This window comes from Microplitis mediator, chromosome 6, assembly GCF_029852145.1.
Source record: "Microplitis mediator isolate UGA2020A chromosome 6, iyMicMedi2.1, whole genome shotgun sequence".
NCBI lineage: Eukaryota > Metazoa > Arthropoda > Insecta > Hymenoptera > Braconidae > Microplitis > Microplitis mediator.
Window position 1 is genome coordinate 15,852,103 of NC_079974.1, and position 13,465 is coordinate 15,865,567.

At 28.2% G+C, this 13,465-nt stretch overlaps 1 protein-coding gene across 4 annotated transcripts in view; it reads left to right on the forward strand.

Moving 5' to 3' along the window:
• LOC130669803 (serine/threonine-protein kinase minibrain) overlaps positions 1 to 13,465 on the forward strand; it is a 52,429-nt gene that overhangs the window by 32,961 nt on the left and 6,003 nt on the right. For all 4 annotated transcript variants that reach the window (XM_057472880.1, XM_057472877.1, XM_057472881.1 and 1 more), the window contains 5 exons: positions 6,895 to 7,063; positions 8,090 to 8,257; positions 8,353 to 8,639; positions 9,532 to 9,678; positions 11,348 to 11,780. In XM_057472880.1, the coding sequence (XP_057328863.1) occupies positions 6,895 to 7,063; positions 8,090 to 8,257; positions 8,353 to 8,639; positions 9,532 to 9,678; positions 11,348 to 11,780 (1,204 nt within the window). The remainder of the gene's footprint in view (positions 1 to 6,894; positions 7,064 to 8,089; positions 8,258 to 8,352; positions 8,640 to 9,531; positions 9,679 to 11,347; positions 11,781 to 13,465) is intronic.

The following is a 13,465-nucleotide window of genomic DNA, read 5'->3' on the forward strand; positions in this document are numbered from 1 at the left end:
TGAGATTCATGAAACGACCTCGCCTGATGACGTGGCATTTCGTCATCCTGTCTGACAGTTAACGTTATTAAAATATCTCAGATACTTTCGACTGATAGTCCAGCATTATTATCTCTATCTGCTTTTAAAAAAGTGTCCTTTTAATAATTCCCGTACTTACACTTCACTTTTTTTTATTCTTATTTACTCTGTCAACTTAATCAGGCACTTTATTTTTTTATTATCATTTTAAATGATTTTTTTTTTTTTCTAATGATAATTTTTTTAAACTCATGAGTGTGAATCTAGCAGACATCAGACAAATTTAAAATTATTAATAAATCGAGTAAATAATTAGTAAAATAAAATTTAAAAAAATGCGCATTTAAAAAATTAAAAAGTTAACAGGGGTTATCAGATATTTTCAGCTACAGCTGAAACTCATTGATGCACTATTTTCTAATCTAGCGAAGTGCGCTTAAATTGTTTGACAATATTCGTTTGTTTAAGAGAAAAACTCGGCCAAAGATTCCATTTACTGCACAAGTGCAACAGAGATAGTACCGTTTGTGGACTTAAGTGTAATAGAGAGAGAAGTACGAACCCCCGTTTAAGTGCAATTTTTATAAATATTATTTTTTTTAATTATTTACCGTATTTATTTATAATTTTAAATTTGTCTGATATCTGCTACATTCACACTCATTTAAACTCAACTATTTCTTAATTCGAATTTTTATTCATTTAATTTAGTTGTGTATTTACTCAAAATTGGAGCTCAGATTAAATTTGATCAGTAAAATTTTTTTTTTGTAATTCATGGATTGATAGAAAAAAAAATTTATTTTCGAGTAAAATCATATGATCCTAAAACAAAATTTACAATGTTTACAAAATTCAAAAAACTGTAGGTGCAATTTTTCCAAATATATTTTTTTTTTAATTTATCATTTGTAAAAATCATTCAAAACTTATTAGACGTCGGTTAACTTTAGTATTATAAAATTTTTAATTTTTAATTTAACAAAAAAAAAGTAAACGTATAATAAAAAAAATTAAGTAATTATTATTGAATATTAAAAAATAATAATTATACTCAATGAATATATTGATTTATATAAAGAAATAAAATAATTAAATTGATTAGTGACCTTAATTTACTGTTATCATTAAAATTCCATAAATATAAATTAGACATGTGGAATTTATCTTGAATATTTATTTAATTGCGTAATTATAAAAAATATTCCTTTAAGAAAAAGTGTTATATCACAGTTTAAATTCTTTTTTTTTTTTACATAAAATGATAATATCATAATTCATTTCTCGCCAATGTGTAAAAAAATTTTTTTTTTCTAAATCTTAAGGAATAATTGATACGAAAAAATATTAAATGTTAACAAACATGACAATTTTGTCGCAAAAGATCATAAAATTTGCATGTAACATAAAAAAATCAATAATACATGAAATTTTCTACTATTTTCTGAAATCAATAAATTTAATAAAAATGCATATCAAATGCGTAGTATAAAAACAATAAAAAGCATAAATTCATAAGATATAAATATGTATCTATTGATATATTTATAAATAGCTGTAAAGAGTGAGTGGTCTAGTGTCGCTTTTGCTTGGTGTAACAACGAATGCAGCATATGGGGCCGGTCTCATGCACTCGCGCATAGCAACAGAAACGCGAGAGTGAGACGGAGACTAGGGTCTAGCCAACGGTTGGTGTGGCGTTGAGCAGACGACCGGAGGCAGCAACGTGTTGAAGAGAGTATGCACAAGAGTAGCAAACCCGTTAGTATGAGAGAGAAAAAGTAACAGTGATGAGAAGAGACGAGCCGCGACGAGACGAGACGAGAAGGTAGAGACGACGGTAGTTACCCTTTCCTCAGTGATGGGATAGGGAGTCGGCGCGCGACGTCGCCAAGAGACCATACAGTATAAGAGCAAGAGAGCAAGAAATTCAAGAAAACGAGACAGTGGTAATGTTAAGGTAGAGAACCAAGAGACCCAAAGAGTATAGAATCTGAGAAAAGAAAGATAGAGACCCGTACCGTACCAAAGTAGAGAAAGAAAAAGAGGTGGGTGCCACCTTGTATCTTACAATCTAAACACAAAATCCCGTCAAAGATGTTCCTTGTTCCTTCTCGTTGTTCTTCCACGAGTCGAGATCTCCAGGATCCTTTAATCTGCCGAGAATGCTTCTCGCTTATCAATCAAAGTCAAGCGACAGCCTTTAACTTTAAGAAAAAAAGTAAAAAAAATGATAAATAAATAAAAGAAAATTAAACCCCCAATGCTCGTGACGTCCAGTCAAATGCAGTCGTTTCAATTGAAATCTCATTGCATCTGCTGAACGCTAATTCACATTCGCATACTATATTATATATGTATATATATATACTTATATACTTGACAACGACAACGACGACCTGAATCGAGCGCGTGCATCGACATTGTCGAACCAGGCCAAAGAGGTCACGTAAAGCGCACTGGCTTTGGGGTAGGTCGCGCCTAACGCCGAGTTCGTGATTTTCGATGCTATACCAATATCACAATCAAACGCCATTCATGTACTATCACACATGTGCTGTATAGTAATCGTTAACTCCTCAAAGTCAGTTTATGTCATTTCAAATGTCGTGGAAGTCATCATTCACTTCCACTCTATCACCGTCAATTTAATATTATTTTATTTTAAATATCAGAGGTGTTACACCCAACCAACTCATATACATTACGTCAAAAACATGGATTTTTATTCAAATTCATAATTCAATTTGGGGTCTATGTGCATAGATGATTATCGAAAAATAAAAAAAAATAAAAAGTGAATTTTTTGATACGTTGATTAGTCTAGTTGGTAGTTAAAACGATGAGGTCATTGACCGATGGACTACCGGTGGGTAATACGTCATTCGAGACGCGACGAGACTGAGACTGAGAGGCAGAGGCTTTTCATGCTTTCCTGCCTCTCTGAAACTCATCCAAGATTTTCCCCCGCTTTAATAACGCCGAGAATTAATAAGTTATTGTTATGAATTGTTTGAAGATTAATTAAAAGGTCTTGATAAAATTTTTTAATAACAAATTTTACTTTTTATTCTTACCACTGATTATTTTTAAGATGTTATTTTTTTATAAATTTCTTTCTTTTTTTTTATCGTTTAAGCAGCATGATTTTCACGTGGTCGCTTTGATATCGATTGCGCGCGGTCGGCATATTGGATTCTGCGCTTTGTCATCTTGTACTTGTATCTCTTACTCATTGGTTGTTGGTTCATTGGTTTATTCTGTTGCACTGGTTTGCGATTTAATACAATAGTTGTTATGATAATGGGGATGAACAAGAGTTTTGTGTACTGAAGTGCTATTAAAAGCATGGAGAAATAAAGATTTACACAATGAACAAGATGATGAGTTGCATGGGGTTGTTGCGCAGAGCCCCCATATCACCCACCACCACCACCACCACAAAGGCCGATCCTATAGATCTACCTGACGGCGTCAGTGTAGCAGCCAGTAGCTTCTCCAACGGGGTACCGCTGAACAAAAACGTCAAGCCTTTGCTTGTGTCGCTGTACAGCTTCCTCGTGTCGGAGTCGCTCATAAGGTCCTAGATCTTGTCAACTTGAATATTCAGAGTTTTAAATCAATAATCGATAATAATTACTCTGAAAATTATAAAATTACAATAGACTGTAAGATATTGAGTAAATGAATACTATCATCGTAACTCGTTACAGCAATTGATTGTCAGAATAAAATCATCAAAGTATTGCCAATATTCAATCAAAAGAACCAACTCTCCTTTTCAAATCATTTTCACCAAAAAAATATGCAGATAATGTTCATATTCTGTAAAAAATCGGGAGTGATTACGGATTTCATTTAAATCCGCATTCACTTCGATTGTAAATGATGACTGCGCTGTAAAAAGTTTGCGGAGTGAACTCGAATTAAATCCGGAGTGAATACGGAGCGGATAATTTTGTATTTATTTAATCCCCTCGAAATGAATTTCACTCCGAGAGGAAGTTTGTTTTAATATTCAAACTCCGAATCTGATTAAATTAAAATTTAGATCACTCCGAAATCACTCCACTGAAAAAACAAATTCCGTATTTACTCCGTATGCGGAGTGATTTTTTATCAAATTCCGAAACTCCGAATGACGAAGTGACTTCAGATTTAAATAAAATCTGTAATCAATTTGAATTAACTCCCTTAATTTCCTTGCAACAGTCATTAAAAATATCATTTTAAAAATAAATCTCCAATGTGCGACGGATATTGAAATTAAAATAACCTTTTTTTTTTTTTTAATTTGCGTTGCAAAACTATGCATTTAATACAATAATTGTTATAAATTTTAAACACATGGAAAATTAAAAAATATTTATTTTTGTACTTAAATTTGAAAATAGAACACGTCAACAGAAATGATTCTTTAGTGTATGTTGATAGACTTCCCCTTGTATAGCTCGTTCCAGCATCGTTTTCACTCTTCATTGTCTTGATAATTGGAAACAAAAGAAAAACTCGATAAAAGGACGGGTACAATCACCTCTCCTTCTTCCCACCACCGCAAGTCCCGACACCTTTTCCCATGTAGTTGTCCTTTTTTATTTTCACCTTTTCTTTCCGTTTTTTCTTCGCCACAACAAATATTGTTTGTACAGCATCCGCTTTTTCTTTCTCTCTCTCTCTTTTTCTCTTACTCTTTCATCATTTCCATTAAATTTTATGAAATTTAATTTTTAATAAAAAAAAAAAAGTAGGAACTCCATTAAAGTTACAGTGTAACAAGGGCTGGTGCTCATCAGCAGCGTATATAAAATATTTTTAATAACAACACTGGCGATCCTTCAATAATGGGCCCGATAAAAATCATAATGATCTTACTTACGATATTTGTTGTTGATAATAATTACAATTATTTAATTAATTAAATTGATGATCCTTAGGTTAGTAAACAATTAACAATTATTTTTTCGACAAACCAATTACAAAAAAAAATAAACCAACAATATGCACATGTAGAAAATTAAAAAAGCTGTAGGTGCAATTTTTGAAATAATTTTTTTTTTAATTTGTAAATGAATAAATGAAATGTAAATAGAGTAAAGATTAAGAAATGCGTATTTAGATGAGTGTGAATGTAGCAGACATCAGACAAATTTAAAATTATTAATAAATAGAGTAAATAATTAATAAAATTAAATTAAAAAAAAATACACATTTAAAAAATTTTGAAACTAATAAGTGCATTTTGTATAAATATTATATTTTTAATTATTTACTTTTTTTTTTTTTTTAATTTTCAATTTCTCTGATGTCTGCTACATTCACACTCATGTATTTAGGGCTAGTTTTTCAAACCGGGTTTTTTTTAAATTCGAATTTAAATTCTTATTGCTGGTATATCTATATATTATTAATGTATAGATCTACAGCAATATATTAAGTCCGAATAAAAAAAACTGACCTTTAGATAAGTAAAAAATCAGTAGGTGCATTTTTTAAAATTTCATTGTTGTAATTAATTAATTAATTGATTTATGTAAAATTTATAAACTGTCTCATATCCTCTACATTCGCATTCATTTCAAATTAGTATATTAATGTGGCAACGTCTGTTTTTTTATCAACTCCAAGTCCTCTGGATGCTTTTAAATAAAAGAACGGGTATAATGACCCCCTTTCTATTATCGTAAATCCTTCCGCCGATTCCCATCTAGCTGTCGTCTATTTATGTCTTTTTATATATAAATGTCCTGGCTGTGTTATGATACTCAAGTCAGCCGATGTCTAATAATTTTTGAATTTTTTTAGAAACGACAAATTATAAAGAAAAAATATTTAAGAAAATTGCACCTATAACTTTTTTAATTTTCTACATTTGAATATTTTTTTTTAATTAGTAATTAATTAATTAATTAATTAAATAATAATTATTCAAACCAGCGACCGCCGCAACCAATAAATACATCGATATATTCCCCTTAGAATTGATTCAACGTCGCTACAAAATAGAATCTTCATTTAAATTATTTCTGAACAGTTGAAAAATAATAATTGCAACAAATATTTGAGTATAAAAAATTAATAAATTACTTGAATATTAATAAAAATTATATTTTTAGTTAAATATTTAATTTTCATAAATTAATGATATATTAAAAATAATAAAATTAATAAAAATCAATACATTAGATAGAAAGTGCTGCCTCCTATAAGTAGATCATAGTGAACTACAAATGCGCGCGTATATTTAAATTTAAATCAAACAACTATTTTTTTATATTATTTAAATATTTATAATTAAAAATTTAATTATTCATTTTAAAATTAATTCATTTTTTTAAAATTACGATTTTATTTTATGAGATAATTTGAATATTTTAAGAACAAAATACAATTTTATGTCTGAGCATCGGGTAATTTTTTTTTATTTATCATATTATTTTATAACGGTTTCATATAAAAATAATAAACCATAAAAAGTTTATTAAAATAAAAATAAATATAAATCTCATTTATTTCTCCAGATATTGAGTGTTAAAATTAAAAAAGAAAAGACAAATATATTTATGTTCCTGATAATTATTATTATTTCAACTCTCTTACGGTTATTTTACTCTTTTTTGTGAGGTAATAGAAGGAGTAGAACAAAAAGGGTAAAAGAGTCTGCGGGATTACGTTGGGATAAGAATAAACACTTGGGGACACTAGAAGCTGTGTTGACTTGAGTATATTTGAGTATTTATCTTTCGGACATTTTACATTAATAAATATATATATATATATATATATATATATATGTATGTATACAACATCAACAAATAAAAACATGTGTTAATCTCTTATTATTTTTATTTAATTGTTTTCATTTTTATTTTTAAGGTTTACTATGCGAAGAAAAAAAGAAGAGCGCAACAGATGCAGGGTGAGGATGGCTCTCATAAAAAAGAAAGAAAGCTGTACAACGACGGTTGGGATGATGATAATCATGATTATATCATTAAGAATGGTGAAAAATTCTTAGATCGATATGAAATTGATTCATTAATAGGTAAGAATTTTTTTTTTATTTATTTTTTTTATTGTTGAGTTTATAATTTTCTAAATAAAAACTCTAATTATTCATACTAAGAATTTATGTCCGAAATTGTAATATAATTATTCTTAATATTAATAACAGATCAATTATAAATTAACTAATTGCTTATAATTTTGTTATTAAAAAAAGTTCTGACACAAAAACATCAATTGCAATTGACAGTAAAAGTACAAAATTAAAAAAAAAAAACAAGGATATTAAAATTTTTTTATCTAACGGTTCAAAATAGTTATGACCTTCGATAAATCGTGATATTGAATGAGTGTGAATGTAGCAGACATAACATCAGACAAATTTAAAATTATAAATAAATAGAGTAAATGAAAAAAAAAATAATGTTTTTAAAAAATGTACTTATTAATTTCAAAATTTTGTAAATGCGCATTTTTTAAAAATTTTATATTATTAATCATTTACTCGATTTATTAATAATTTTAAATTTGTCTGGCGTCTGCTACATTCACACTCATTTAAAAATGTGGGCTAATAGTTAGCCGACATCTAATAATTTTTGGGTTTTTTTAAAAACGATAAATTAAAAAAAAAATTTTTTCAACAAATTGCACCTATAGTTTTTTTAATTGTCTACATGCGCATTTTTTTTTTTTTTTTTTTTTTTTGTAATTGATTTGTTGGAAAATAAATCCGAAAATTATTGTCTGCTATCTTCAGGATCATAATAAATCATGTATTTACACACCGTAAATTTTATTCTAGAAATTTAACTATAAATTTTCAATTTTATTGTATTTAAATTTTTTATTCTATTATTTAGTAATATTTAATTGCGATAGCAAGTCAAAGTCAAAAAACTACAAATTAAAAAAAAAACAATATTTTTTTGTGAAAATAAAAATCTTGCAATTTTGTATCAGTAGACGAAAATTATAACGAATAAATATTAACGATTATTGTTTATTTTTAAAATAATTATAAAATAAAATTGTTAAACTAATTATAAAAATTATATTTAATTAGGTAAAGGTAGCTTTGGCCAAGTAGTAAAAGCATTTGACCACGAGGAACAAACCCAAGTGGCAATAAAAATAATTAAGAACAAAAAACCATTTTTAAATCAAGCGCAAATCGAAGTTAGGCTATTAGAAATGATGAATAGAGCGGATACCGATAACAAGTATTATATAGGTAAGTTGCTATATATATATTATTGAACAAAATGAAATATGAAAATTTAACTAACAAATGTTACGTAATAATTAATTTTTTATTCTTTTTTTTAGTTAAACTCAAGAGGCACTTTATGTGGCGAAATCATTTGTGTCTGGTATTCGAACTACTGTCTTATAATCTTTATGACCTACTTAGAAATACGAATTTCCGCGGAGTATCCTTAAACCTAACGAGGAAGTTTGCTCAGCAACTGTGTACTGCCCTCTTGTTCCTGTCCACGCCGGAATTGAATATCATTCACTGTGATCTGAAACCCGAAAATATTCTTCTGTGCAATCCTAAGCGTAGTGCGATAAAGATTGTCGATTTTGGAAGTTCGTGTCAACTTGGACAGCGGGTAATTTATTATTATTATTATTATTATTATTTTATTAAGGGGAATTTAATTAACGATCAGAATTTTTTATATTTGTTATTAGAGGAATTACGATTTCTCTTATCTGCTTAATTGACAAAGAATTTTCTAGATTTTATTCTTTCCCATGAGTGATTACGTGTGGATTAATAATGCTAATATCACATTATTTTATATGCGCACTGCAACACAGTCGGACCTCGTTATAAGACTATCGTTCTGTCTTTTTTATAAACCAGGTATCGCGATAGTTTGAGAAAGAAACTAATAATCTCATAACGAGGTCTTACTGTACCATACATTAATAAAGTAAATTCTCATTATCAAAGATGGTACTTACTGGGTTCATCAGTAAACGGCTGCTCAATTTCAAAACACAGCTAGAGACAAGTTTTTAAAAATCAATTTTTTTTAGTATTTTTAGTTCCAGTGAATTCTTGTGGACATGATTCAATTCATACTTGAAAAATTATATTTTTGTCAGTTTCTGTGATTTGAAATTGGGCAGCCGTAAATTGATGCAAGTGTATTCTACGTTAGACCATTTAAATGATGTTAAGAAAGTGATGGCGAATTCTTCATATTAATGTTGTTAGAGCAAATATTCGAAACTTGCTATCATACTTTGGAAGAATTCTATTTAATTTATATAGCTTTGTATTATTTTATTAAGGTGAATTTAATTAACGATCAGGATTTTTTATATTCGTTATTAAAGGAATTACGGAATTGTTATTATTATTATCACCACTCAATTGACGATAGTTATTACAATTTAATTGAAAAATGTCAATCAACTGACAGACAATGATTGAATACAAAAAAAAGTATATAATAAAATAATTGATGTATTAATTGTTTTATGTACTTACAGATATACCAGTACATTCAATCCAGGTTTTATCGGTCGCCGGAAGTTTTACTTGGAATCCCATATGACCTCGCGATAGACATGTGGAGTCTTGGTTGTATTCTAGTAGAAATGCATACAGGCGAACCTTTGTTCAGTGGCGCCAACGAGGTAATAACTTTGTACAATCATCAACTACATAATAATATTTCCACAAACTTCTTGAGTCACTAGATCCTTATTCGTAAGAAACGTCATTTGATTACTCAACTTATCGTACAACTGTTGTACAGCTTAACTCCGAAATTTTATACTTCATAACATCTTAACTTTCAATTCATTTTATTCATGATAATCTTTATAAAAGATTTTAAGTCAGCTGTCTATTACTATTATTTATGCATGAAAAAAAAGCACTTGAACAAATAAAATTATTAATAGTTATTTAGAAAAAATTCATGATTTTTTTTTTCTTTTATATTAACAGAAACATTTAAAGGAAAAAAAATTATTATTTATACTCAAGTTTTAATAGTCTCGTAAATTTGTTTTTTTCCTGAGTCGAAAAAAAATAGCAATTAAAATATTTAACTGTTTTAAAATAATTTAAAGCTATGCAATAGAGTATTTTGACAGTTTACTATATAAATATTGATAAAATAAAAATAATTTAATTAATATGATGGAATAGTGAACTCTAAGTATATTAAGAGTATTCTCAGACAGTGCCCCCCATTTTTTAAAAATATTTAGTAACTTATGTCATTAGTGTACTAAAATTTTATTAATTAATTTGAAAAAAACTAAAACCTTAATTGAAAAATGATAACGTAGCAGCACTTTCGCCGAGATATGGAATTTTTTAAAAAATTACTTGCAGCTGTTATCAATTAGGTGCCAAGCAAAATTTTTTGAATAAATTTTAGCTTAAAAAATTTGAAAATTCGAATTTTAAATTGACATGAAGATTTTACTTGAATTTATTTAACAAATTTCGTTTAACTCCTAATTGATATCAACTGTAAATAATTTTTTTAAAAATCTATCAGCAAAATTGCAACTGCGCTGTCCCCTTTTCCATTAATGTTTTAATTTCTTTTAAATTAATTGATAAAATTTTGATACGCTCATGACAATTGAGTCATTGAAAATCTGTGTAATTTTCGCATGACAATGGACAAAATTATGAGTGTGAATGTAACTGACAAGGGGAAATTTTAAAAATTTTCGAATAAATAAATAAAATGTAAGTAGAATAAAAAATACAAAATGCGTATTTCGATCAATGAGAAATCCGTACGCGCCTTTTTTTAAATTCCATTATTTTAATTTACTTATTTATTTATTTATTTGAAATTCATATAATGTCGCATGTCTGCTACATCCACACTCATACAAAATTAGGTTTTTTTAATAATTTAGATGAACAGAATCATTATTTAAGCAGCGTTTCGATCATTTTATTTGATCTTCATCCGACATCTATAAACAAACACATGTTATTCGGTATACCATATAATCACAACTAAATATCAACTACAATATTTACCATAATATGTAGTTCTCGCTAAACATTAAACCACAATACACTCCAGTCATTATTACAATTTGATTGAGTTTGCGCTCATTAGTTTATTAAAATAAATACTAAAATATTAAAGATCAAAATAACATGCTACCAAACACAGCGAAATTATCAATGCTTATATTAGTATGGACGCGAATATTAGCTTGATAATTTACCGAGTCATTGAAAATTTTTAAAAAGTGGTGGCGCTGTCTTAGAACGACTTAAAATAAATTATTTAAATGATAAAAAATTAATAATAATGTTTTAAAGGTTGACCAAATGAACAAAATAGTGGAGGTGTTAGGTATGCCACCAAAGCATATACTGGACCAAGCGCACAAAGCGCGGAAGTACTTTGACAAAGTCCCAACGGACGGTTCTTACGTATTGAAAAAGTCGAAAGACGGTAAAAAGTACAAACTTCCGGGTACAAGACGATTACACGATATACTTGGGGTTGAAAACGGTGGTCCTGGTGGTAGAAGATTAGGTGAACCTGGTCATTCAATATCCGACTACCTCAAATTCAAGGATCTAATTTTACGAATGCTTGACTTTGATCCTAAAACACGTGTCACGCCTTATTACGCGTTGCAGCACAACTTTTTCAAACGTACAGCTGACGAAGGGACCAACACCAATATTGCTGCTGCAAATAGTGCTAATACTAGTCCAGCAGTTGTGTCCATGAGCCAGGACAGTGGTGAGTATTTACAGTCCACTTACTCAAACTATTTATAAAAAAAATTACATTTAATATTTATAATTACTTATATATATTTACAATAATTATAATAATTAATGGCTAAAGCGTTGCGTACACTATTCACAGCCAAAGACTGCCATTTTGAATATTCAATTTTAAAATATCTGATTTCAATAGCATTCAATAATTATTATTTTTTTTTATTTTTATTATTATTCATTTTTATTATTACCATTGATAATTATTATTATTACAATATCGCGATAGATTTAAGGGGGATTTAATGCTGCTTACATACAAAAGCTCGACCAGATTAGCCAGACGATAAAATGTTTTTTATTAATTCCTCAATAATAAATTAATCGCCAGGATAATCCTACTAATTATCATTAATATTTAATCGAATATTTGTTTTGTTATTAATATTAACAAACAAGTGCTTTGTCATTGACTTATTAATCATATATGTAATAGATTTAAATGTGAATTAACAATTGATAAATATAATTAACGTGAAATAATAATATATATATTATATAATTTAACTGTCTAGTCTTTAGTAGGAGAAAATATGATGATGATGATGATGATGATTATTTCCTAACAAGATCATAGATGAATTCGATAAATATTAAACGGTTAATTAATAAATAAAATTATTCTGACAAAGGCTCCTATTAATTTTAGGATCAGCCTCGAGAGACGATCGATGACCAACTAGCTGCTTACAGCGTGTTCAGAGTTTTCAGAATTATAGGAGTTTTGATTTGTGCAGAAAGTAAGAAAAAACTTTTAGTGCTCTTTGTTTACTCGGTTTAAGAAAATTTTCTTATTAATAAACAACAACAACAACTACAACAACAACAATACATTTACGGTCTTTTTTATTATTTTAATCATCAGGAGGTTGAGCAATTAATTTTACAATGCAGCTGGAATATTTCATTCACTACTAAAATTATCACTTTCTATTAAATAATTAGGAAATAAATACAAGTGTATAAATTTAATAAAAATAATTTTACAATTTTAATTATTTATTTTTTTTTTCTTTTATTATATTCTTTATTTTTTTTTAAATTTTTTTCTTAGTCTTTGGCTATTTAACTGGCAATCAAAATGAATAAATGATAATAATAAAAATAATAATAATAAAATTAGTGCAGAAATAATCAGAAATGAAAGTGCTAACGCTGTTTAATGTACGTTATCGCTTAGTTTCTGCACAAACTAAACAAAATAATTGTTGTTGCCCGTAGATATGATGGGGGGACAGTACGTGGCTCGATGACTGTCGTATCCGCGGGGCGGCGACGACCTGTCCTAGGCCCCCAACCCTATTCTTACTTACTAACATAAGTAAGTTCTGTCTAACAAACAAATCCTAATGAATTTAAAAAATAAAAATAAAAAAAAGTATAACCGATTGAGTAAAAAATTAATTAATTAACAAAAGCCTCCCACTTTCTTCTATTATTGACACCCTTATTTGTCTCCCTCGGCCTCGGATGTAATGAGCGAAGCCTTGCTTGCCTGTATTAATCTCTTCATATAAATATTTATTTTTAAATATTAACTGTCCTTATCATATATATATTTATGATATTTAATATATATATTATCAATCATTCGAGTTATGGATTCATATTTATAGCCCATAACTTTAATGTGATTATATTTAT